Source organism: Aptenodytes patagonicus, chromosome 3, assembly GCF_965638725.1.
Source record: "Aptenodytes patagonicus chromosome 3, bAptPat1.pri.cur, whole genome shotgun sequence".
In the NCBI taxonomy this organism is placed as follows: domain Eukaryota; kingdom Metazoa; phylum Chordata; class Aves; order Sphenisciformes; family Spheniscidae; genus Aptenodytes; species Aptenodytes patagonicus.
Window position 1 is genome coordinate 112,578,973 of NC_134951.1, and position 26,390 is coordinate 112,605,362.

General features: G+C 45.4%; 1 protein-coding gene across 8 annotated transcripts in view; it reads left to right on the forward strand.

The window, feature by feature from the left end:
• CAPN13 (calpain 13) overlaps positions 1–26,156 on the forward strand; it is a 76,256-nt gene extending 50,100 nt beyond the window's left edge. For 5 of the 8 annotated variants that reach the window (XM_076334710.1, XM_076334709.1, XM_076334707.1 and 2 more), the window contains 15 exons: positions 342–427; positions 2,126–2,200; positions 3,057–3,202; positions 4,685–4,833; positions 7,896–8,056; positions 9,622–9,658; positions 11,362–11,424; positions 12,470–12,527; positions 13,586–13,653; positions 15,296–15,364; positions 16,457–16,535; positions 19,475–19,591; positions 22,535–22,590; positions 23,659–23,711; positions 25,629–26,156. In XM_076334710.1, coding sequence (XP_076190825.1) covers positions 342–427; positions 2,126–2,200; positions 3,057–3,202; positions 4,685–4,833; positions 7,896–8,056; positions 9,622–9,658; positions 11,362–11,424; positions 12,470–12,527; positions 13,586–13,653; positions 15,296–15,364; positions 16,457–16,535; positions 19,475–19,591; positions 22,535–22,590; positions 23,659–23,685 — 1,191 coding nt within the window. In that variant the 3' untranslated portion in view covers positions 23,686–23,711; positions 25,629–26,156. Of the gene's footprint in view, positions 1–341; positions 428–2,125; positions 2,201–3,056; positions 3,203–4,684; positions 4,834–7,895; positions 8,057–9,621; positions 9,659–11,361; positions 11,425–12,469; positions 12,528–13,585; positions 13,654–15,295; positions 15,365–16,456; positions 16,536–19,474; positions 19,592–22,534; positions 22,591–23,658; positions 23,712–25,628 lie in introns of those variants that run through there. The other 3 variants (XM_076334706.1, XM_076334711.1, XM_076334712.1) reach the window with 3 other exon arrangements.
• Positions 26,157–26,390: the final 234 nt, after the last annotated feature.

Sequence of the window (26,390 nt, forward strand, 5' to 3'; positions counted from 1 at the left end):
AGTCTCTGCCTTTGCTGACTCATAGCATCAGATGTGCAGGATTAGGCACTGGACTTTCCCAAGGCCATTGAAGTCATGTGGTGTGGCAGGAATGCTGCTGCTTCCCTCTGTGTCCGCTATTCACTGTCCTTGGGAAAGCAAAATGGGCGCAGTTTTCTCCCAAACATCATTCCTTTACAGTGTAGCAAAAGGCACTGCTTTTTAGCTGCAGTGAAATGAGATCAGAAGTTAAACCAGGCCTCCAAGGTATAGAAGAAGATCCATTTTACTACCCATCTCTTCACTGAATATCACAATTGTGAAAAGCTGTGACTGAGTTTATTTTTCTTTCCTCTTTACAGGTACGCTACAGGAATGACTGGAAACATATCATCAGGATCTGGAATCCATGGGGTCATGGGGAGTGGAAGGGGCCCTGGAGTGATGAGTATGGTCTTTAAGCTTTAATCTCATAAGGAGAGTCACTCTTTTATAGGCTTCTCGTAAAGGACCTCTGCCTTGCACCCATTATAATAGAATCATAGAATAGTTTGGGTTGGAAGGGACCTCTAAAGGTCATCTAGTCCAAGCCCCCTGCCGTGGGCAGGGACATCTTCCACTACATCAGGTTGCTCAGAGCCCCGTCCAACCTGACCTTGAATGTTTCCAGGGATGGGGCATCCACCACCTCTCTGGGCAACCTGTGCCAGTGTTTCACCACCCTCAGCGTAAAAAATTTCCTCCTTATATCTACTCTAAATCTACCGCCCTTTAGTTTAAAGCCATTCCCCCTTGTCCTGTCGCAACAGGCCCTGCAATGAAGGAGACATTTCTAAATCAATTCATTATAAGCGTTATTTCCATCTGTAAAGCAACTGCCCACAGAAATCCAATCCAGGGAAAACTAGTGCAGCATTGGTTTTATATGTGCTCCTCGCTAGGCCTAGCTCAGGTATCCCTTTTTGTCTATGTGTACATTTTTCCCAGTGGGTAATTCCAGATAAGTCATAGATGAAAGAGTTGTTATTACCTGGAGTAAGCTCTGGCTATGCCCCTAGACACTGGCTGGCTGCTTCTATTGAATTCTCCTGCAGCAATCGTGCATCCACCTTCCCGCTCTTTCTTCACCTCCCACGAGTCTGAATCTGGGGAGAGGGTGGTTAGCAGAGTCCATGAGAGTAGGGCAGTATTTTTATGCAATATTGAACACAGAGAGACAAAAAGGGTCCTTGGTTATTGCAAAGGCAAAGTGCAGCTGGATGGCTTGAACTGATCTTTTGGATCCTGCATGCAGCTTTGGAGATGCAAGGACAACTTTGCTGCTGTGTGTATAAGCTAACTTTTCCTTCCTGAGGAAAGGAATGATACAGAGGAAGACTGCAACAGTGTTTTGTAAATAAATAGAAGTTAGTTTTCCTGGTGGAATTTTCCTGACTAGAGGGATGTTCAGGTGTCACTCTTATGTGATTTAATAGCATCCCACCTCTCCCTGTTGCTAGGAACACTCATAAATTCTCTGCTGAGAAAAGTCAGGCTAGCGTGTTTCATCTGGATGGGTTGGCGGGTGGTGCAGACATGTTTAAGGCTGGGGTAATAGCTATCTGCTCAGACAGCATCCTCCCATTTTTTGGAAGGGTGAACTATAATCCTAACTGTAATTGAAATGTCAGTAGAGCGCATTCACAGGTAAGCTGCATAAATCAATAAATTATTGATTCATGCTCTGTTTATTTATCTTACACTCTGCAGAAAGTACAATTATCACTTAATTATAAACATGCTGCTTGGAAACAACACATTTGACTGGCTAATGTGCCCTCTACACGTCAATGTAATATCAGCACTTCAGAGTGCTATGCCTTGGTACCTCACTAACCTCTCCAGCATGGGGACAGGTGACCGGGGCTTGGAGGAAGAGGCAGGGGATTCCCCATCCCAGGGTGGGCAACTCAGGCAGAGCAAAGACGCAGAGCTCTGTTTGCTGGCCTTGGCTATGAAGGTATCGAGCACAGTCCTGTTCCCAACGTGCAGTTTGCTCACCCCTCCTGATACCCTATGACTTGATGAGCTGGTTAGAGGAATGGGCTGGCCAGAGGGATGGAAAATTGTGCTTCACGTCTGCTTGTTGATTTGTTCCTGTTTGCAGCTCTCCTCAGTGGGACCATGTTGAGCCTAAATTCAGAGAAGCCCTCTTCAGAAATAAGGCTGATGGAGAATTCTGGTATTTCCCTATCGATCCTTCTGTCTACCAGGTTTTCTGTTCGCATTCATTATGAAAAAAAGAGTCATTTAGGCAGTTCTCTGCTCTTAGTGATGACTCAAGGCATGCTGCGTTAGCTGTGTGCAAACAGCAAATTGGAGGTTGTCCTGACCCCATGGTTTCAGAGGAAACAAGACCTGGAGAAATGGAGCTGGCCAAGATTAAGTAGCAAGCTGGTGAAAAAAATGAAAAGTGAGAGAAGTAAAAATCCAGCTCCCTGAGACCTAGTCATTTTGTCACACTGCCCTTCCCCATAAAGCGCCTAGCTTGAACCTTGGACTGGCTGGTGCTCGGAGGGGACAGGTGGCTGAGCAGGTGATAGAGCTTGTGCACTTGACTGCTCTGCAGGTGCTTGTGGTTTTTTACTGCCTCTGATTACTCTCAGATCCAGTTTAGCCATGTGTGAGCCATGCTTTAGAAAAGCTATTATTATTCAGAAAGTGCACACTTGCCCCGTGAGGCTCTGAGGAAAGCAGGGGAACAGCTGGCTGGTCTGAGGGAGACACTGCAGGCTTGAGCAAAGCATGAGTGCAGGGCAGGACACTGCGGAGGCACAAAGCAAGGTGCAGTGGCAGAGATGTGCTGGGGATAGCAGGGCTCCACCTAGGTACTACTGAACACGCCCTGTAATTTCCCTGCGGCCTTAGGTGCACTTAGGGCAGCCCAAACGCATTGAGAGCTGACCTCTTCTGCAAGGTAGCAGCCAGCTCAGCTACAGCCTGCAGTGCTCTCTGTAATCCCCTTTTAAAGGCAAGGTGAACGTGAGTACCTGACTGGTGTCTCAAACTGAAAGGTGAGATTTTCTCCTTCTCTGCAGGATGTCCTATGAAAACTTTCAGGAGCAGTTTTCCTGGCTGTATATATGTAATAGCACCCCAACGTTTCTGGACTTTGGAGATCAGCGCTGCACAACGTGGTCCGTGGACAGGCATATGAACCTGTGCAGTCCAGTCATTGCCACAGGTAATAACTGCTCACTGCAGTCACCCAGTCCTCTCCCTCTCTCCACTGGTGCTTACGGTGAAACATTCACTCTGAGCATCAAATTGCAGAAATATTGATTGCCAGTTAATGCCTGCCCTTTCCCATTACAGCACCTATCAGCTAAAGAGGCAGAAACAAAGCAGCAGCACTGGCTGCTGAGTTAAAACAGGGAACTTGTGATTTAGAAACCCTAAACTCTTTAAATCAAAATGTGCTTGTCTATCTTCTTTCAGCCAGTTGCAGTAGGTGTTACTGGGGACCTCTTCAGAAAGTCTGGTCTGGCAAATATGGGGCAATACAGAGCGAGAAATACTCTGAAATGAAATGGATATGAAATTAAAGAATTGTGCTACAAAGCTCTATTTTCGAAGGTAGAAAGGCCTTTGAGCAGATAAGACCATTGGTTTTACTGCCTGTGCAAGGACTCTTCTAGCACTGCGAGCTCTGATTATTAGTAGTATTTTTATTTTTTTTTAATCTTATCTTATTTTAGTTTTCTACAACTGCGTCACTATTTGGGCTCTGTGTTTTTAATCTAAGATGGTAGCATGTGGTTAATGAAGGAGCTTCTTTGTTCTGCAACGCTGATCCCTGACTTAGCAGCAAACAAGTTTTGCCTTACAGGTTTCAGCCTCCTCCTCATAACCCTGATCACCATGTCTCAAGGGGTGATAGTAAAGCAATGCCTGTGCCGCTGCACACCATGGGCACTGAGACTGAGTGAGGAGGTGCAGGGGCTGAACTGAGAGTGTGTGAGCAGAGCCATTTTCCTTGGAGCTGTGTTTTGCCACCGGCCCTCTAGTAGAGTTTCTGTCCAGGTGCGATCTTGGGCTAAATTGCAGCTTTCAAAGCCACCCAACACAGCTACATGGCTTAAAGTCTAGACTGATTTAAGCAGATGCTGCCATCTCAGTCCTTTTTCCCCAGTTTGGGCGTTTTACTGCTTTCTTATCAGGGATGCTTCCTGTTAACCAAAACCTTGGCCAAGAAGAAGCCTTTTCCCTCTGGCGCTCAACACTGTTTTGTCCATCACAAACACTAACAGGAAGGAAGGGGAGGATAGCTTTGGACCATTTTGTCTTTTTCTTTTATGTGTTTATGATCTCCAAGCCACAGTCTTTTTCAGCTCAGCCACTGAGTCAGGTGGCTGATTGAGAATCACTGCTTTTCTGCCTCGGGGAAGGTGTGCCATGTAGGTGAAGCAGAGGTGGGGGGGTTGAGAAATTTGCATGACTTTTATGACTTTGCCAGAGATTTCTAGAATGATTAATGGGCAATTAGTTCAACTCCAGATGCCCCAACTCCTACTGGTAATGTCGAGACTACAGTGCTCTGTTGTATTGAAAGCATCTTGGAGCAGTAACTACCTATTCCTCTGGGTCCATATAAGCAAGATCTTACACAATAGGCTACTACTGGGACATCTGTGTGGCTACTATTAATCTATTAACATTTTCTCAGCAGGTGCAGTTTCAACAAACCCTCAGTATTTCTTCAAAGTGCCAGATTATGACCCAAAAACCTATAATGTAGTCATTTCACTCATGCAAAAACATGCTGAGGGTATGCAGGATGCAAAAAACCTGAAGACTGGCTTTTTGATCACCACGGTAAGCACAATCAGGTATCGTGTAGGCACTGTTGTTTTCTGTGTGGCTTATTATGCCTGTACATGGAAATGAAAGACTGAATTGCGTTTTGGGCTGTAAAAGGAGAGCAGTCAGTATTTGGAGTGAACTTCTCGATGCCTTCTATCTTAGAACATCACAGGAGAAGTAGAGTCAGGCAGGCTTAGTTTCCTTTATTCATGTCTTAAGAGAGGAAAGATTGAACTTTCAGTTCTGTAGCATCCCAAAATAGCCCTGGGAAACCCAGGGGGTCCATAGGTTACAAGAGATGCCAAAGCAATATCCTCTGTGGCCAGCAGTACTGGTGACATGCCTTGCTGGCCCACAAGGCATGACAGCCAGCACTAATCACAGTGCTTGAGCAGTACTCCAGGTCTAGTAGGGAACAGAATGGCCTCTTGTTCCCCAAAATGGGCCTGTCTTACTTATTTCCCCTTTTCTGTCACAGAAATGCCATGTAAAACCCATTTGCAAAATATATGGAAAGCTTTGCTCAAGACCAGTGAAGAGTCAATTCACTCAGATACCTGGGACCTCCACCACAATTTCCCTGTTTTTTTTTTCTTGTTGACTGTCCAGGGAGGTGCTATTTCAAGGGCAGTTATTATCAGAGCGTTACCAGGCTTACTGAAAGTGCAATTGCTAGTGCGGATGGATGCTAGCCTTTTCCAAAATGTTTTGTGGTAGGCTGAGGAGGGTAGGAGGGGGTTGTTTGTAACCTGAAGAAAGAAAGGAAGCAGAGGTTGGTATGACCCTAACTTCACATTCTCCTGATCACTGGAGAGGTTTGCTCTGGTCCCAGACTTTGAATCATTGATGCCATAAGTCTAACAGCTCCTCATAAAGGAAGAGCATGGTGTTGTAGCTCATAAAAAACAGTGTCTGAGAAATAAAAGACGTAATAAAAAGAGCATCCCTCCAGCAAGTGGAACTCACTATCCCTATGCAAGGAGATCCTCTGCCTGGTGCAGATATCAGCCCTGCAGGGCTCCATGGGGCCAGCTGTACCACTTGGGAGGAGCTGCTGCTCCTGGTAAATGGGGAGCTCACTGCTTCCAGCATCCTCATCAGCTGTCCCCCAACAGTCACCAGACATGGAGGTCCCTGCATGCTCTTGCATGATGCATGCCCACCTTGATTAGTTACCCATTTTGACAGAAAGGACCCTCACTGGGAGGTGATGGCATAGGTCTTGGGTCCCTTGAAAAGAGGTTGTTTAATCAGGAAGTAGACTAGAGGACAGATTTGCTCTGTTCTTGCTATATATTTAAAATTTCTTTCTTCCCCTCCAGTTGATGCTCAGGTGTCTTCATTTAGTTTTTCTCTCTCTTGGTATATTCCCAAGGATGGATGAAATTCAATGAGACATGGCCTCTGTGGGCTGTCAATCCATGGCTCTCCTCAGGCTCAGTTTGGGCTTCTGATCCCAGATGATCTCCTATGCAGGAACTGAAGGGCAAGGCCAGAACAGGCCATTACTAGGGGCACCGAATTACTGTGGAGCACCTGGTCAATGAGGGAAAGGGGACTGTCATGCTGCTCTGTCACGCCGTAGCTTTTAGTAATGTAATGTTATTGGTACAAATCCACACAGCAGATTATACAGAAAATATTCCCCCATGGACACAGCCTAAGTATTTTAACATGAGAGCTGGTCTACCAGCTGCTCACAGCCAGCCTAGCGTCCTGCCCTGCTAGCAGCAAAAGCCAAGTCCAGGAGCTAAAACCAGGGTAGGTGTACAGTGCTATTCCCTTGGTTTATTTCCCAGCATCTAGCCTCAGTGCTTGAGGGCAATCAGAGGTGGCATCTTTGCGTAAAAGTTTACAAAGGGTTTTCTTTGTGCAAGGAGGCTGCAATTGCTAGGATTCATGTGGCCTCACTCTTCCTCAACCGCTTTCACTGCCGTTATTCATTAGCAGCATCATTCACTGTTCAGTACCTTTTGAAATGCATCGAATTGTTGCTGTGAAGTAAAAAGGGTATTATCCCTTGGCAGGATGAGAGGGGAATGCAGTGCAGGCAAGGATGCAAACCAGAATGGACGTATCTGATAGCTCTAGGAAGCCTTTGATTAAATATAGACGTGGAGCACTAATACGTGGCTGTGAGGGAAGTTTAATGTTGTGTGATAGAGCTGAGCAATGTATAGAGGCTGATTCTTATCTCACACCGGTTTTGACTCCATTGAGATATTAATCTGCTTCTGCTTTTTACCAGAAGGAATGTGGAATGAGACCCAAAAGTAAAAAAAGGATTGCGCCATTTATTTCTTTGCAGCACTGCCCATTTCTATCTGCTCAAGACCTGACCCATAATACTTGGCAGTCTACATACCTCCCAGCTGTCTGTAACAGTAGTCATGTTTTTTTTCTCCCAAAATAGCAGTTTTATGTTATTTTCTCCCAAAGGCATGGCTCATAAATAACTCTGCCATGCTGTATAACCATTCTAAATGGAATTTATACACGCTGATGTATTTTGGGGAATATGTTTAGTAAGGGTTTTTTATTATGCTATCTTTACATGTCATCGTAGTAATAGCTGTTGCATTATATTTGTTTCATCTCAGCAAAAATACTGGAATAAAAGAAGAAAGATCAGAATATTCTGTTTTCTTGTGATGCTTGCTGGAAGGTTTGGGTTGTGATTCTTGAAACATTGTCATCTGGGTGAGATGCTTAGTGAGCTCTCTGACCACGCTGAGTCACGCTAGATCTCAAGGAAGTTCTAGTAAGAGTATTCATCCTTGATTCCTTCATGAACTCCAGTCTGCTTAATGTTAATTGAAGTTCTCTTCAAATCCACTTACATTCATTTTGCCTTCTGTTTCTTTCAGTTCTTCCACCCTTGTGCATCTTTGATGTGTCCTTGAACAAAGTCTGTCACCTGGATGGGCTTTTCATACCACTGGGGAGGTTAAGACATGTTAGATGCAGTGTATATTTAGAGAGCTGTGGGAATGTAAGGCTGTTGTGGGTGCACTTGCTGATTTACTTTGGTTCCTGACATGGAGGGGAGATAGCCAGCTATATTTTTCTTTCAGGAGAACTCCAAAATTCTGAAACAAAATTTTTCCCTGACTCGAGACGTGACCAACTACTTCATCTTGAGCCCAGGAACCTATGCTGTCGTTCCTGCTACAACAGAGGACCAAGAATTTGAATTTATCTTACGAATTTTCATGAAGAATCAAGACTACAATGAGTAAGATGATAAGTACTCCTTATAGTATGCCAGGATTTAACAATTTAATGTCAGGATAACTAATGTGGCAATTTGCTTTTAACATACTCTAGAAGTGTGTTGGGAAGACACAGCCGAGTGTTAAGCACTGTGTTGAGGGGGATCAGAGGTATAGTCACATGCATAGGGCTGGCCATTGCAGAACAGGGCAATAGCTCATCTGCAGCCACCAAGGGTCTCAGCTTTGGTACAAAGAGCCACACAAGTGAGCAATAATTGTGAGATATGCCCTCCCCCGATTGTCGGGAAATCTCTCTTTAGTGAAAGGAGGACTGAGAGCTTGTTCTTCTTAACAGCTGTTATGTAGTTTCTTATGTTGTGCTGGCTGGACGCCAGATGGATCAGGTCCCATTCTGTTCAGAGCGGGACCTAGAGAAGCAAAAAGCAGTGAAAGGCCGTGATCCTTTCACCCAGTCATCTCGTGGACAGGCTGGTAGGGCTCCCTGTGGGCACGAGAGGGGCCTTGAAGATAAGTTTAGTGGAAAAATGTTATCTTACTTCACGCAAAGGCAGCTATTACCACAGTTTCACATAAATATCTGGGTGTGCTTTATGTAAAGAGCAAGCCCAGCATTCAGCCTTACCAAATGACCTTCAAGCATCAGATATGCAGTGGCTTTCCTTCAGCAAGCTTTATAGTGGAGGTGATTGCAGCTCTTACCTCATAGACCTATATCTTAATAATGAGATTGCTTTCTAGGCTTTGGCCCCTGGCAAAAATAGCCCAGAACTGACTAAGGCAACTCCTTAGTTATGGAAAACAAACATAAGTGTGTGCTCTGGGCTGGGCTGCCTTCAGCATGATGAGTCATGCACAAGACGGCTCAGCCTTGGGACGCAGGTCTTTCCAGGAGAGCCTGTGACCCTCACACACCTTCCTAAGCTAAGCCAAGCCTGAGGATCCCCTTCCTGTGGGTCTCTGCAGCACTCACCTACATAATAGCACAGATCCTATAAAAATAGCATCTGGCTTGCCTAATTTCTCTATCAGAAGCAAAACTCAAGTATTGAATGTTGCTACTAAGCGAGTCTCAGAAGGAATGGTGACCCTGGCTCAATTTCAGGCAGTCTGCAGACATTTAAAAGATACTGCCTTTTAATAGCCCAAATGCTATTTTTATTCCTGACTGTTAAACTAGGCAAAGAGAAAACAGGTGAAAATTTTATGTGGCTCAAGGCAGGGCAGCCCCATCTTCTGTGTGGTGAGGTTAGTCCTGGCATGCTCAGAGTGAGACAAGTTACCCTTTCTCTGCTGCTGGTGCCAACAGGGCCAGCTCGGGGAAGGCAGTGGCCCCAGAGCAGCCAGAGACTCAGACCTGCTCATGTCTGCTTGCACAGAGAGACCCAGGACTGGTGCAACAGGCTTGACTGAACCGGGACAAGCTGGGAGGTGTGGGTACTGAGCATCTTGTGGGGCTGTGGGCTGGGTGAGTGCTCCTGTTGGTGCCTGCCTTCTGCCACATCTGCAAATCAATGCTCTGAAAGGCCCATTCTCCCCCGGTTTGACTCTTGTAACTCTTTTCTAGGAACCCAAACTCCCCGCCCAGCCCAGTGCTGCCAATGGTAAGAGTCTGTGAAAATTGATGTAGATACTGGTGGTGGTGAATTGTTCCCAGGGAGCTGACCATTCGGTAGCCACCTCTACTGACTCCTCTTCTTCCTTCCCTACATACCAGACACCACTCTGCTCTTCTGTCCTTTTACCACCCAGTACCTGTCTGAGTTCGACTCTGGTACCCTGCGACCTTGCTGGGAGAGCAGGTGACCAGCCTGGGGTACCTCTCTGGAGAGACGGGAGTGACAACGAAGCCCTTCCTCTTCACATATGTCTCTTTCAGAGCCTGATTTTTGAAGGAAACAAACCTTATACAGTCCCTCTGCCGGCCTGTCCATCTGTCCTTTTCACCTTGCCACCTTTAACACTTTGACTAACCAAATATTGCAAGGGGGAGAGCATTTCAAAGAGATTAAATTCTTGCAATGTCTGTAAAATGGGTATGTATCTAGGGAGGAAAGAGGGGGAAACTTTGATGAAAAAGTCACAGCTTGAGTTTGACCTCTTTTAAAAAGACCTCACACCTGAGAGCAGGGTCATACATGCCTTCTCTATGGGAATGGCTTCATTTAAGTGCTTGCACCCTATAAAGCACAGGATTCCATAGAGGTGAGGCCCAAAGCAGATTTCTTCTGATTTTCATCAGGATATCTTCACGGACGTAAGGGAAATTACACTTCAAAACTGGTTACGCCTCTAGTTCGACCCACATTTCAGCCTGTCTAGCCCAGCTACCATCTCTTTCTGGACTTCCTAGCTGTGAACTGTGCAAATTGCCAGAGCTGGTCCAGTCCATGCTGCTGTCTCAGCAGTTGCTTGCAAAACCCTGCTGCTGAGAGGCTGTTATTTATAGCAATGCAAACTCAGTGCAGGTCTTTGAAGCCAAAGGTGTAAAGCTGCTTTGGGATAACAGAAAACAGAGTCCTCTCCTTGTGATTCGTTTTCCAGCCTGCAATTAAGCTCCATTAGAGGGGTAGTGTAAATGGTGGCTTATTATCGCTTTCCACTGACAAGCTGTCAGTTTACTTGACTGTTGTCGTTAGCCAATGTTTTGACTTTGACGAATTATGGTACCCACACTTTCTGCTCTTGTTCAGGTATTTGGGTTTCACTGGTGTGAATTATCTTGCACAGAGCTGAAGGCATTAGGGCTTGGGCTTAGATTTTTGGGGGAAACTTTATAACGTTAAGGATAGTTCCCCTTAGTACCTGGTGGATCTCCTCACTGGAAGGCTGAAAAAAATCACTTAACTGTTGAATTGTAATTGTTCAGGTACAGTCAAGCCTGCCTTGGGATTGAGAAGGTACAAGAGAAAGGAAAAGTCAACTCCTGCTCTATTTTCTTGGTTCACATGAATCTTCACATGCCCTAGGCCAGTGGTTTCAACCGAGGGCCATCAATAAGGATCAGGCTTTGTATCTCTATACTCATGTATTGACTTGCTGAACTCCACCCTGGATGTATTCTGTTGTCTTCCTCAGGCCCTGAGCTGCTCCTTCCTGGTTGTACTGATAACATCCAAACTATGCTTCTTCCTTCATTGCGGTAGCTCTTTCTCGCTCCCAGTCCACTTTACTTTTGGGGTGTTAAAACTGCAGCCTGTACTGTACGTTCCCTGCCCTCTCTAAAGTGCTGTTTAGATCTGCAGACTTCTGCCACCAGTTGTTTTGTAACTGAATTATTTATGTCCGTACTTTGTCTTTGATCCAGGATGTACCAAGACAGAACCGGGACAGCTCCTATAAGGCTGTCTTCCTAAGATATGCTAAGCAGGTATCCTATCTAAAACATCTTGCTGAAAAATAAATAAAAAAGGCATGTAGACTTGCAAAAAGAAAAACTGATCTCCGATGTTGATACAAATCCATTTAGAAAAATGGTTTTTGGAAGAGTAGCTCCATCCTCAAGTGGATACCCTGAAAACAGTATTGATTGACCTGCCAAAACCACCAGAAAAGTGGGACATTCAGCTGGGATAGATTGGCTAGCCCCATATATCAGAGGAGGATTGGAGATTTGTGGTTGTGCTGGTGATGGGCTTGCATGTGTACTTTTTTTTTTTTTGCTTTAGTTTGTTTATTTACTGAAAGCAATTAGAAAGCCTTGGGTATTCCCCCCTCTCATCAGCATCATTTTCCATTTGCCTTCGCGGCATTTGGAAACCAGACATCAGTCAGCATTTGAGTAATTGATTCCTGCTTTTTCAGAGCCAAACTCTGTGTGTTCACAGGAGATGCTTTTAATGGTTTAATAAACTGTTATAAAGAACTCCTCAACTTAGTCAAGAGGAAAAAAAAAATCACTGCCAAAAGTCTTTGCACAATGGACCTCTTGCAGTTAATAGTTACATCAACCCATGAAGGTGAAAATGAACACGGGCTGCCATGCTGAATGCCCTGGGGGTGTCTCGGGAGGGAGGCAGTCAGGTTCACTGATGGGTTGGGCGGCTCAGCGGGAAGCAGGCAGCAGCGCCTGTGCTCCCAGCCCGCTCACCCAGCTGCCTGCTGTGCCTGCCCATTGGCAACTCCTCAGCTAGGGGCTGGTGAAGTCAGCAAGTGTTCCCATCACTGCTGGAAATACCCCATAGGGATGGGAGTGCCCGTAACTCCCCTGCAGACTCTTGTAGGGAAGGACAAAGCGTGGCCCAGCAGCGTGAAGGGCTTTGTTATGCTCCTGTGGGAGTGCTGCTGCTCCTCTGATATAAGCAGAGGTCCTTCTTCGTTGCCACAGTGTGGTGAGTAAAGAATTTTGGGGCAAAAATAATACAGGAGAAAACTTTATGCTCACAGACCTCTCTTTGCATTTTATTCTGCATTAGGGCTCAGCTATTGATGCCTCGCAGCTGCAACAACTCCTTAACGAAGTGATCCTGCAAGGTAAAGCTTTTACAACCCAGCTAATGTTGTTGGTGCTTCCCTATCCTTAGTCTAGTGTAAATTAGACAGAGGATTTAGTGGTGTCCTGATGGTCCTCAAAAAATCCTCAGTGTGGCTTATTGTACTATTGGATCTTGAAGAATTAGAAGTGCCTCCACCAGGGTTCCTTTGGAACACTTTGGTTTTATTTTTTTTTTAAATCAAAGTAATGTTCACATAAAGAAGGTGATGCAACCCAGACGAGCTGCTAACAGACTCTTTAATGCATGGCTGTCAGCAAAGCTGTGCATCTGTTTGACAGCCAAATTTCATCTTCCCCTCCCAGTTCTGCCGTGGGACAGTCTCTGCTCTGCAGACCTACCCTGCCCCATGCTCTCCTTCTCCTGGATGTCCCTGCAGCCCCCATGAGCACCCCTTCCTGCTCCGTGCCCCACCAACTGCAGCAGGAACTCAGTCCCTGGCTGGGCTGCACCAGTGAGCACTCCAGGGAGCTATGCCTCCCACTCCTCACTGTCACCCAATTTCTCCCAGTTCAGCCCTGGCCTGCATTGCTCCTCTGCAGAGGCCTCAAGCTGGCTTTCAGCATTTCCCAGCCTTCTTAACCTGTCCACCTTGAAAATAGCATGAGACAGGGGCACAGCCGGAGGGCTTGAACCAACTCAGTCATGCACAAGGCTCAAAGTGCTCCTAGGACTCGCTAATTCACCATAAATGGCCTTTCTTGTCACTGTCATTTATCCTTATTTGAAGAGGGAAGAGTTTCCATCAGGGCAGGTAGGTGGGCGGAGACTGTGCAGAGCAGCTACCTGTGAGCCCAGAGAGGGCACCTGTCCTTGGGGAAGGGAGCAATAGAGTTGTCTGAGACACGTCAGACTACCTCAGTGGACCTCAGCCTGACACGTAGCCCTTGCTGCTGTTTGAGACCCTGAGCCGGATCTGAGGCTTGTTAACCACAAGAGCCTTTAGACTGGTGTCCTCCTTCCCTCTGAACGGTGACCTGGTGCCTCTGTCAACCCCCTAGCTCTCGCTGATTCCTTCTGTTTTGTCAATCCTTGCAGACGAAATGACCAGCCTGGGAGGAAGATTCAGCTTTGATTCATGCAGAGGCATTTTATCTCTGATGGATGTATCCTTTCAGCAGAAGCAATAAACTTCTCTGGTGCTGCCCGTCGTTGCCTTGACTTAAGGCTGAGCTGAGCGTCCCAGTGTGAGAACCTGCAAGTAAATATTAGCCACAGTCCTCAATAAATAACAGAGTCTATGCAGGACTTTGCCATGCATGCCCTGGCTCTAGCATGTCTGCTGAAAGGTCAGGGTCAACCTTCTGCTACCAGCCAACTCTTTGCTCTCATTTTCACCTCTGCAGGGCCCAGGGCTTGGCTAAGCTTCACCCTTGGGCGCAGGGTCCCAAGCAGAGCCAGAGGAGAGGAGGCAGCACAGACCTCAGGCATAGCTTGGCTCTTCCATCACGGCTGCAACCACGCTGGCCTGTGATGGCAGCTTGAGCAGCCTGCTAGCACCACCAGCAAAGCTGGCGTTAGGGGGAGAAGCACTGCCATCACCGAATCACAGGCACTTGCCTGGCAGACTATTCATCCTTTCCAGTGTACGTTCCCTATTTAGATGGATCACGCAGTCTTTTTACTGTTAATAAGACAACACTGGAAATACATTGCTGGCTGTTGTAGAACAAGAGGGCTCCTTGATGAAAACATAAATTCTCCCGTGTGTTTTCTCCCCCTTGCTTGCTCACTGTCTCTTTTCTTCCATGCTTTGAAATAACTTGGAGACATTTTCAGACCTTTACAAACTGCCAGGGAATGAATAAAAATGACTAGATGACCCTTGCATCTAGCCAGTGAAAGAGACTTTTCACTCTTTCCAAAGCCCCTCTTGGGCTAAATGGGCACTGTGGATGCATGGCACGTGCAAAGAGCTGACAAAGCCACTGCTCTGCTTTAATTCAGGATGGATTTTTCATTCTCTGGGCTGCTTACAACCCATGTACAGTGTGACCTATCCTGGCCTGAAAAGACAGGATCAGCTTTTTTCAGTCAGGTTTCATGTCATTGGCACTCGTCTGCTTGTATTTAACTGGTGATGAGTTTTGCTTTCAGGGAGTTTTCGCCATCCCAGCTGCATTAGGTGAGGTGCTGTGTGTCTGCCCAGGACTCCTAGATAGTGTATGGAGGGGAGCAGGTCCACTGACATAGTCCTTTGAGCATCTGTGGGAGATGTCTGCTGACACCCATGGGCTCCTGCAGCTCATGGTAGGGAAGTGTTTTCTTGCCTGTAGCATATGCATAGCTCAAAGGCTGCTGTTGCCTCTTGGCTCCTTCAGTGCCTCTTCCTCCAGGAGGATCCAGGCAGAGCTGATACTGTGCTGCTGCATGCATAGAGGCAAGGCAATGTGCACCCATGGCCTGGAGCATGGGGTCATGTTCATCCACAGGGGCCTCTGCTCAGTGGCTAAATGTCAACTGAAGTGATGATCACTGCAGGTTCCCTTGTGGTTAAAGGCACCATATAAATAGAAACCTTTTGTTGTTTGTGAGCACAGGTATGAGCAGCTGTACAATGTGCCAAAAAAGGTGAGTTTAACTGTAAGCATAATTGAGAGCAGAAAAGCTCTTGGTTTTCTCAACGCAAAGTAACAAACGGAAGAGACTGCATCTTATGTCTGTCTTTATGTGGAGGCAGCATCCTCGGGAACGAAGACAGCCAGGTTTAGCTCTCATTAACTGTTCAATTCTTAACTAAATGCACAGCTCAACTCAAATGGACGACTCACACTGCAGGAGTTCGGGAGCCTCTGGCGAAGTCTGACTAAGTACATGGTACACGGGGGCCGCTCTCTCTATTTTCTGCTGATACTGTACTCTTGGGCTTTTCCTCAACAGAGTGCAGATGCTCTGTGATATCAAAGCACTGGGGAGAAAAACGTTGCAGAGGTTGCTTGCTTAGTGGGTCAGATTTCCATCCTCTCATGCAAAGGTTGAGAGCTCAGGAAGTAGTAGTGTGTGTAAAGTGCTCCAAACAAGCAGCCGAGGCTTTTCTAGAGCAAGGAATATTGAGGAAAAAGTGGGAAAAGGTAGGAAGGCCAATTAGGCTCAGAATTTGATGGAAATCTCTGTTTGTGTGCCACCACTGGCAATTTTTTTTAAAGCTTTCTAAGCTGAAATGAGCTCTTGGAACAGTCATCTGAAAAATGTCACTCATTACTGCAGTTTGTAGTGGAAATGTGTAGGATCCCATGAAAGTTTATCTGGGAGAAATGTCTCTCCTCCAGGATAAGCATTAGGTTTGGAAGCAGTGAGGACAGTAACTTGGTATTTAGGGTCCCATCTAAATTCAGGCAGCTTCTCTGTGTCAGGTCCTTCTCCCTCCAGTCTTGCTGCAGAATGGGAAGATTTCCTGAAGCCTCAAAGTTGGGTGGGTTCTACTTTGTTTCATCCCTCTTGAGATGACCTGAGGCCACCTAGGATATGGGGTGCCAGTTCCCCATCTAGCAGTGGTGCTCTTCCCACTGACAGCACCTCAAGTGCTTGTGGGGTTTCCACAGTGTGTTGGGAAAGATGACCTCACACCATTCTGGGATTCAGTGAATCCTGGCTTATTTCATGTGTTATAGACAATGTGTTTTTGTCGGTGGACATGGGAGTATTCCCGTTGTTGCCTGCACACATAAACTAGGGAGAGTGAGCAAAAAGGCTTCCACCCACCCAAAACTGTGGGATTTTTTACACTGTAACATACTGTCTGAGCCTTCTGGAAATGGGACTCCCTTGTTATAGTCACCGCATCTCATCTGTTGAACTTCCTTGCAGCCTATTTATTAAGGAGGGAAAGCATCCTACATAATTAGATGTAGTAGTAAATTTGGGGAATGCTCATACGAGCTTGAAATCTGCCTTTACACTATTTTTTAGGTTATCTTCAGCAAGGAAGACAGAAATCATTCTGGATTTCTTGATGTGTCTGAACTGAAGAGCGCGATACAGACGGCAGGTACGTCCATAGGTGCTGAGCAGCTCCCTTTCTTGTCCCTGTGGCAGTGAAGGAAAGGATGAAAAAGAGAGAGGAAAGAAAAAAGAGCTTCAGGGAGAAAGCAGTTTGGATTGCACAGAGGTGCCAGTTAGATCACAGCTCTGCACACAAGTCTGCGTTGTTTTAGGGCATTGAGACAGAAAGCTCATTTCAGGGAGAAACCCTTTGCACTGCAGCTGGGGAGCCAGCAGAGAGATGCAGAGAAGCACAGCCCTGGCCAGAGCCTGCAGACGGGCTTATCCATAGTCTCTCTAGGTCATGGACAAAACATCCAGCAGAGGAAAGGAGCAAGGAACAGTCGATGCTTGCACTTGCCCCAATTCCTGCAGTTTCTCTTCAGGGCAGCGACTAAGTCTGTAAGGGAGAGCCACAGTGACAGACATTTATTTAGTTTGCACTGACCTCTGTTGGCTACACGAATGCTGAAACTTGCAGTGAGTGCATGGGACCCCTTCACATGGGTGAAGCATTTTAGCTGGGTCATCTCTCCGGAGACTTTGTGCATGAAATGCAGCTCTGAGCAATCCTCTTATAATTGTACAGTAGGGAAGCTCCCATTTGGCTACATGGAGCTTTGAGTGGTGGTGTCTGCAGGAGAAACCTGGTGCAGAAGTACTATCTGTGGAAGCCATCAGCTCAGGGGATGTATGTGTAGTTTTTTTGTTGCTGAGAGGTGGGCAGAGTGTTAGCATCTGCCTGAGGAATGCAGCACTAATGTGCCAAATGTCAAAGGAGAAGCTGCCAGGTGCATTCTGTAAGAAAGGTGCTAAAGTGTAAAACTGGGAGGAAAATTGTACATTGAGAAGTCCTGGCAGCCAAAACAGTGCAGCTATTTGAAGGGATAAAAAGGCACTATTAAATGGCAAATGCAATACATATTAGGCTATAAGCAGTTCTGAGTGGGGGGAAAAAACAAAATTACAAGTTCATTCTTGCCACCTTCTGAGCCAGACAGCTGCATTTGAATCTGGCTTCGCATTAGGATGATCCCCGTCCTGGCTTTTAAGCAAGAAGGAGTGGACAGCCTCAGAAAGAGTTTGGGAGGTTGGTGCTACCTCTGGGAATGGCACTAATATATCTAAATACGGCTCCCAGCCAGCTGTTCCATGAACTGTTCAGTGCTCTCCCCAGCAAAACACTGAAGTGCGTGCTTAATTTTCACTGTTGTCCTAATGCTTCAAAGCATAATAATGATGGGTCAAATTTTCTGCCAGAGTAAAGCAGGCTGGCTGCATTGACAGCAGTGCTGCCCTGAAACGCAGGAGCATTGGCCTGGGGTGTTTACAAACTCCTCACTGGCAATATTAAATGCATCAAAATAATTTAAAAAAATGGGGAAACATAAAGTCTGTATTTTAAAGCTTGACTAAAACCAGAGTGAGGAATCCAGCAGACAAAAGGTGTGGGGAGTAACCTTACAAATAAGCAACAGCACATAACTGAAATGTCTTGGGAACAGAGAGGACTGACACTTCAGTCTTGTCGATGAGGTTAATTCAGAGACATTGCCAGGTGAGAAGATTTCAGAGCAAGTATATCCCAGACTGACCATGCCAAATTGTCAGCGTTTTCCTAGTGTAAGACATGCTTATAGCATCTCGTAAGCAGTACTGCAATGCTTGCTGGAATCTGCTCTCCAGAGAGCGCTTGACTGAATTCCCACTGCCTTCAAAAGGTTAAAAATGTGGTAGGATTCATTGCTCACTACTACAGTGGTTCTTGGCAGTGTTTTAGAACCAGAATCAAAGAAGAAATTTCATTAATTAGATTTTTTTTAATTACTAACTTTTTCTCCTAGAAAAAAATCTAAAATCGGGTTTATCTTAATTTGAAATGTATCTTAAACCCAAATGTATTTCCATTATTTAAATATTCAGCATTGTATGTCTGCTTCCTGCTGGAGACCTTCTCCGACTAGGCTCATGCAACCAGAGTTTGTCGACGTGCTAACCCGCTTCCACTGGCTGTATCTCCCTGTACACAGGTGTAGAGAAATAGTTTCCTTCTTTTCTGCTCATTCAACTAGTTTGGCTCCATGATGAGTTCATTTAAACCTGAAAAGTTTAGAGCTGGTTGAAAAAGCAGGAAAGCCGCTTCTCTTCCAGCTGAGCCACTAAAAACGAGGAGTGAGCAAATGAGACTTTTCTGAAGTCTCAGAGAATGCATTAAACCAAAGCTATCAGTCCAGCTCTCCGCAGAAAATTTTGCTTTTGTTTAGCAAATCAGCTTTTAGTGCAAAATATATTTAAATCATTTCTCTTATGTAGCCAGCACATTTAGGGTAGTTTTATTTAACTAATAAAAGAATCATTCTAAAAGGCAATTTTTGTTCATTCAATTGAATACCAATTTCCATCCAAACAGACTGTGACAGAAATACTGAATTATCAGCTAATAAAAAAGAAATGCACCCTTCACCATTTTCTAACAGAAGAGAAAATGTAAAAATTAAGAATCCCAGGCATGCTATACTGCATAATAGCATGAGCATGTGGTATCTCCCTGTTTAGCAGAAAGCACCAGTGGTATTGTAAATGCTGTGCTCAGACTTGAACAGTTATGAGCCAAAGAAAATCACCCTTTTGTATAGAAAAAAAGCTAAAAAGGCAAACCAAGATAACACTAGATTAGTTAGCTCTATGTTTCCTGCTTGCTGACCTAAGCCACAATTCGAGTAATTGACTAAATGGATTTTGATTTTCCATCACCCTACCCCTACTCTCACGCACAAACCTGGGGGAAAGGCAAGCTGCCATCCAGGGATGCAGAGCAGACCCAGCATGACAGGGTGGGCGGCCGAGGAAGAGCCCCAGCTTCTTTGCAGGGTGCACAAGGCCAGCAGAGCTGGTCCATCATCCCACAGTGAGTCCCCAGTACTGTTGTTCGTCTTCCCTCCGCAGGTCTGGCCGCTAACGAGCAGCTCCTGCGCCTGATGGCCCTGCGGTACAGCGATGCTGCCAGGAGAATCGGCTTCTCTGACTTCGTGTGCTGCATGCTGCGCCTTGAAACCATGACCTGTGAGTCTTGGCGCCGGGGCCTGGGGTCGGGCAGGGGATGTGGCAGCAGGCTCCCTCCATGGGAGCTTGCAAAGCCAGACTGAGGGCAGTGGCAGGAGGCAAGGTACACGCTGCTAGACATAATACATGTCTAACAGCTTGCTTGGCAATAACAAACGTGCTCAAAGTCCAGGCATGGTCCAGGCATCCCTTTGGGCAGCCTGTTTGCCAGAACCAGATTTGCCTCCTGCCCATAGGGGCAAGTGTCTGGTAGAGAGCAGTTTAGTACTGGGAGAAAGCAGCAGCTGGGAATACGGTGATGCCTTCGCTGAAAGGGGCTGGAAGGAAGGTCGGCCTGCAGTTTCCTGTCAGAGCTCATTAGAACGCCTCGTGGGCTGCAGTGGCACCATGCTGCCCTGTGTTTTTCCCTGCTGAGGAGCGATGGTAATGTATATTCAGAGCTTCTTCAGCTGCCAATCCTTTTTTGCTGCATGAATTTAGCCTGGCCTCTGCAGGCTTGTCCTTAGAGCCCCTATGCACTAAGACTCATTTTCTAAAAACAAGATGTGTCCTTGTGCTGGTGCCCTTCCACACAAGCTTGACCATCCTGGTCCACAGCAGAGCTTCCTTCAGGGTGGTGTGGAGCATTGCCGGTACCACTGAGGGATGACTGCATGCATTCACGGCCTGTGAAGAGGAAAGAGGCAACTCATCTCAAGTGGAAGGCTTTCTCTTTCGGTTAAAATTTGGAGAAGTCTGAACCACAGAAAGGGAGGTGCTTTTTTTTTTTTTTTTTTTACTGGAGCGATGTTCCCACCAACTTCTGTGAAGTTCTCTCAGTTTTTTGGTAAGGAGAAGGTCTGAGATCCTTCTCAGTGGATAAACAAACCCATGCCCTGTGTTGTGTCCAGCTATTGTCTGGCAGTTGCAAGGAGGGAGTGTCTGTAAATAAACCTTTGCCTGTAAGTAAATGGAATTCTGCTTTACAAAAGCATAATTTTTACTGTTATAAGTATTCTGACTGGAAATACTAAACAAACCCAGCAATTGTGACCCATGTGCTAGAACATTGCTACAGCAATTTAGTTCATCTTTGGAATGAGTTGTGTTTCAACAGTGCATGGAAATGAGTGTTCATTTTTTGTCCATGCGTTTTTACCACTGATGTTTTATGGGCCAATAGTGGTCAGCAGATCTGCCTGGATGACACTGCCAAAAATCCCATTTCAAGGGAGTACAGCAGGAGCAGCTCAGAAAGTCAGAGCGTGTCCTGATTTTAATGCTTTCATTAAAAACCAGACAACTTGTAAACACCCATTTTTTGTGATTATGCGCATCACTTGCTGTAGATGAAAATTCTTATGCCTAAATTAGTACCATGGCATTTCTTTTTCATCTTTAAAAAGATTCTTTTACATTTTAAGTGCCAGTGTAAAGACAGCTCCTTTATATCCATGTGGAAAGGAATCCTTAAAAGTTTCATTGCTGTCTGTAATGAGTATCTTAAAATGCTCTCAAGTCTTTCGTTATCACTTTACAGATGGTTTAATGTGCAATACATTTCTCAAACTTTTCAAATCATTGTGAATAAGATTTTTACAGGAGAGGATAAGGGTGCCAAGTGGGAATAAAAGGCAGTCCACCTTTATGATGATGTGAATGCAGCAGGGAAGATAAAATCTGTCCCATTAAATCATTACTCATCCTTTCAAGATAGCCAGAGATGAGACCCAAACCAAAAGCAGCAGCTTCTTTGCAAACTCTATTTAACTGGAGTTAACAAAGCAGTTAAAGGAGCACTTACCTCTGCCCAGAAGAGGTAACTTCAGCACTGCCGTTTGTTCCTAGAAAGGCTGCTGGGCGCCAGCCCAGCCCTGCAAATACAACCTTGTCAAGGGGATGGGCGCAACATGAGGATTTCCTTGTTCTATGCCTTTCTTCGGAGCAGTATAGGCTGGATGTGCTTCATCGTGTTAGCTTTCCTCCCTGCCTTCTCTCTTTTCTGGATCGTGTAGGTAGCTCTGGTTGCCTCCTAAGGGGCCGACGAGCAACACGCCCTTGTGCCCTGTTCCTACACTCTCCCAGCAGCCTTGCATTTTTGCCTAAAGCCGGGCAGGTTTCAAAACATTCATGATCTTAAAATGCCTTTTCCATTCAGGGTGGGAAACAGGCTCCTGGAGAAATGTGTCATTCAAGCATAGACAGACTTAAATTTGTTTCAACTTTTTATTACAACAGCACATTTCTAGGAGAAAAGTAATTTCAAAATAAATAAAAAGAACTCAAAATACTGTGTTTTGACTTTATCCAAACACTTGGGTTTGAACATTTCTCCTAGACAAACTGCAATATAAATGTGCTCATAGAATATCGGTATTTGAATGGATTTAAATTTTCTGATGGCAAAGTGTTCTGTCAGAAAACTTTCAGCAATGTTAATTTCAAACTCTAGCTGAATAACAGCAGCGTCTGCATTTATATTCCCTGGAAAAAGCTTGCAAGGCATGCTAATGACTTCAAGAGAATCACTTTCTTTAGGGCACACTGTGATCACTAACTGCCAGGGAGGATGGAAAAGGACCAACAGAAAGCTTCCCTGTGGGAAGATGTGTTTCATTAGTTCACCGTTCTCCTGTCAGTCTTCAGGCGGGAGCTACTGTTGAAACGAATTATGAGAGCAGATGAAAGCAGTCACAATGAGCACTCCCTGTCCCTACACTTTTGCCAAATTCTGGCCCTGCAATTGGGATGCCTTTGCAGGCTGTGATCCAAGGGACAAAGCTGAAAGGGGTACCCAGCACAGAAATGAGATGTGGCTAGGCAGGACAGTGTGTGTGGACACCTGAGCCAGGCAGAGCATCCCAGCACGGGGACCGCAGCTCTGCTCAGCTGCCACAGCCTTGTGTCTGCGTTGCACTCTTGCTTCCTCCTCATGAAATACAATTTTCTTTGTTCTACCCCTAGATGCATTTCAAAACTTAGCAGAAGGCAGATCACAAATTTTGATGACGGCAATGGAGGTGAGGATGCTCCTTCCTTCTCTTCTCTTCTCTCCAGGTCCAAAGTGGGACCACTGAGTATGTTAGCAGGAGGGTGAAGTTAAAGATGATGTGTGATGTATGTTACTAGGGGTTTTGCCTCTGACACCAACAGTGGTGAGGGTTTCACCTGGCTGGATGTGTGTAATGGGCAGCGGGGAGGTATTTCCCTGGGGTTCCCTGGCCCCAGTCATGCAGCCTCACTAGGGTGAGCACAGCTCAGTGGTGGCCATCTACGACCAAAGCACAGAGTCTTCCCTTACTGATGCCAGCCTGTCATTGCTGGAAACATTGCTCAAAGTGACTTTGAGGAAGTGACAAAAAAAAAAATCTGTGCCCTCATTTCTTACTGCCCCATCTGTTAATTCTGAATTGCAAAACATCTTGGTTTTAAGAAAGAAATAGCAGACAAATGCTTGCTGCTGCTGTTTGTCTTAAAAGCACAGCCTGAAGGATAGCTAGCCAAATGGGGATACATCAAGCTTTTTATCAGCTAGTCTGAAGCAAAAATCCTGCTGTGCTCCATAGTGATATGCCTGAGTGCTGCGTTTTATCGGTCTGGGGACTGTTACTTGACAATACAGTGTTTAAAAAGACTTTTTTTAAAAAAACTTTTACAATCTTGCTGGCTCCTGTTTACACTCTGTAGTTAGTTCAGTGGCTCATAGTTCATTAAATCTTCGTTGCACCGAGAGCTGAGCAGAGTTTCCAAGCAGAGGCCCTGAACCTGTTTTACGGGGTAGTCTGTGGGATAGCCACATTCCCAGAGCCTGCCGTCCCTTCCACTCGCAATCACGCAGGTGCCATCCTTTTCCAGCAATTGCTTCTGCTGCACCTGCTGCAATAATTTATCATGGAAAGCAACATATGGAAACTGTTTGTAGGTCTGAATTGTAATAAGGGAAAAAGGCAGTTTCAAAATCCCTTAACTATCCTGTGCAGGACAAAAGGACCATAGTCACTGGGTCACAGCCGGAAGGTAGAGACACATGTCTGAAGACTTTGTGTAACATCACTATCTAAATGCACCTTTTCTCCTCTTTTTTCCAGTGGCTGACTCTTGTCATGTACACCTAAAGAGATGTCAGAGCTCAATGTGGCTGGTAAGAAATCTCGTTAGTACTATACATACTGAGAAGAAAGGTGTGGGTGCTCTTACAGCGCCCACAGTGAACATGAGTGGGGGCCTTACAGAAAGCTCACCCTGGGTTTATGGTGGGTTTTGAGAGAAAGAGGAAAGGTGAGAGCTGCAGCATGAGCGGGGCTGGAGAGGGGCTGCAAAGGGAATTGGACTTTGGGCAATTTTTTCTGGGGAATTGCTGATGGCCTTATCAGTTGCTCAGACCACCAATGGCTCAGTTAGCCACTTGACCCCTGTTCCCGCCTGAGGCAATACATTTTTCAATAGATCGACTAGCAGAACTTGTCTTTTTTGTCTTCTTCTAAGGGATGCAATTACTCCTGCATATCTTACATAGCTGCAGCAGATGTAAAGCCAAGTAGAGTGTGGGGATATGAAGTCACTTAGATTTCTTGGTCAGTCTGATTTCACATTTTTAACTGAATTATGTAATTTAGTTTACCTTTGAACAACAGTCCCTACCATGTGTTTCATTTGGCATTTACTCCCTCCATGTCAGACCTGGAGAGGGACTTTTTTGCCCTGAAGTTTACCTGGACTTTCCGATTTTGCTACTTGGTTCTAGTGATGAACTCTGCCTTTTCCTGCAGAACTTGTCCTGTTTATACATCCATAAACCATCTCAGCCATCATGCTTCTACTAACCCACTGGGACACAGCTGTTCCCAGTTGCAGTGGGTAAAGCGTTAGTGCTGGTCCTAGACAGTTGGCACTGAGGAGAAAACAGGGAGGAAATCCAATCCTTAGAGAAAAGGTACAGTGGAGAGCCAGCAGCCTCTTGCCGTTGTGTTGTGGTTGACCCCAGGAACTCATGGAGCACCCTCGAGCAAAATCACATGCTTTCCTTATAAACCCAGTTCAAAAGCTGAGTGAAAAAACCAAAAACCCAGGACCTTCACTGAAATCCAGGGACTTCATCCAGATGAGCCTTCCTATAGACAGGAATTACAATAATAAATAATACACGAACAGCATCTCTGGTATCTCACATCCTGTTTCTGAAGGCAGTTGACATTGGATGCCAGCTTTGGTGAGAAGTTGAAAGAGGAGATATATAATCAGGGTGTAAATTACACTCCCCCAGGGAGAAAGCATGGTAGATTCAGACCCAAGGCAGGGATGGCTCTGTGTCTTTCACCCTTGGCTCCAGGACAGCCTTCGTGCCCAGCTGCTCCTCTATCTTGGCTCCTAATTGCATCCAGTGTGTCCATCTGCAGCAGGAGCTGGGCTTCAGCACTCAACACTGTGATGCCTTCAGCTCTCTGAGCTCTGTTTGCACACAGTTATTTGCTTGAAAGTCTGCCCTTTGCATTTGGAGAGCGTTGGACAGTGCAGCTTCCCTTTGTCACAACAAAGCTGTATTTTGATGTGTTGATGTGTAGAAACAGATTATTCACAACACAGCACCCACCCCTTGCACTGCAGACTATCATTAGGTAAATATGAGACTAGAAGGACCTCGCTTTGGGGGATGAAGTTGCTTAAAGTACTGCTTGCAAATGATATTCATAGTCTATTTAGTCTTTTTTTTTCCTTTCATGAATCATTCATAAACTGATCATAACTTCTGCAAATATATCATTAATCATAATTTTCACTTACCGGTTTTGAATGAAATTCTGCCCTTAGGGTGTTCATAAGCAGTTCACTTGAACAATTCAACAGCCACTTGCAGCTGGAGACTGGGCAGTCACAGCACGGGCCCCTCAGAGGACTGAAATTCTTTAAACTAGAGCCTAACAAACCATGAGCCATGTGAGAAAACACACTTGGTGTTTGTTGGGAAAAAATCTGTTGAAAAAATATTCTCATTAGTGATTTCTAAAGACTGACCTCCAGCTGTCTGTGTTTTGAGTGAGTCTCTTTACCTCTGTTTTAGGTGGCTTTTCTGCTCCCCAGTATGACACAGCCCAAGGCCATCCCATACAAGAGCCATCCATGGGGCTCTTGAAAAACCAAACACTGTGACGGAGTGAAACCAGGTTTCTTACGGACATTTGCTTATGTTTGATGGTACTCAGATGTCTGGATGGAGAGTCCTTTTCAGGCAAACTGGAGTTGCTTTGGAGAGAGAAGAGGAGATAATGAGAGAGATCCATGGGCAAGCTGGTAGTATTTAATGGTCGGGGCAAGCTGGAAGTGCTGAGTATAATCTCCTCTCATCTTCAGTATATAGCATGGCTGGTTCTGCTGGTTAATGCACAGAAGTCATGAGCAGCTCCATTAACTTCATTGCAAGTAAGAACAGAATCAGGCCTTTTGTGTGGAAGAAGTGACTATCGCTTAGGTAACAGAAACAATTAAGACACAGTTTTATTTGAATTATTTCTTAATTTGCTTGTGTGCCATTTCTAAATGCCAGAAAAAGGTTGAAGAAATTAATCATAAATCATAAATAACACCATTTTGTGATTTTTTTTTTTTTACTTTTTATTAATAAAAAAATAAATAAGAAAGTTTTATGCATATTTGAGTTCATCAACTGTAGGGATTCCGTTTTATTTGCTACAGCAATGAAGAGGCATATTAGAGTCATAGAACAGATTGTTCAGTGTTTTTTTCTCATTTCCAGCACCTATATCAGTACTATCTGGGAAGAGACAAATTTATCTGAACTGCATTATCTTTCTCTGTCCTGCTG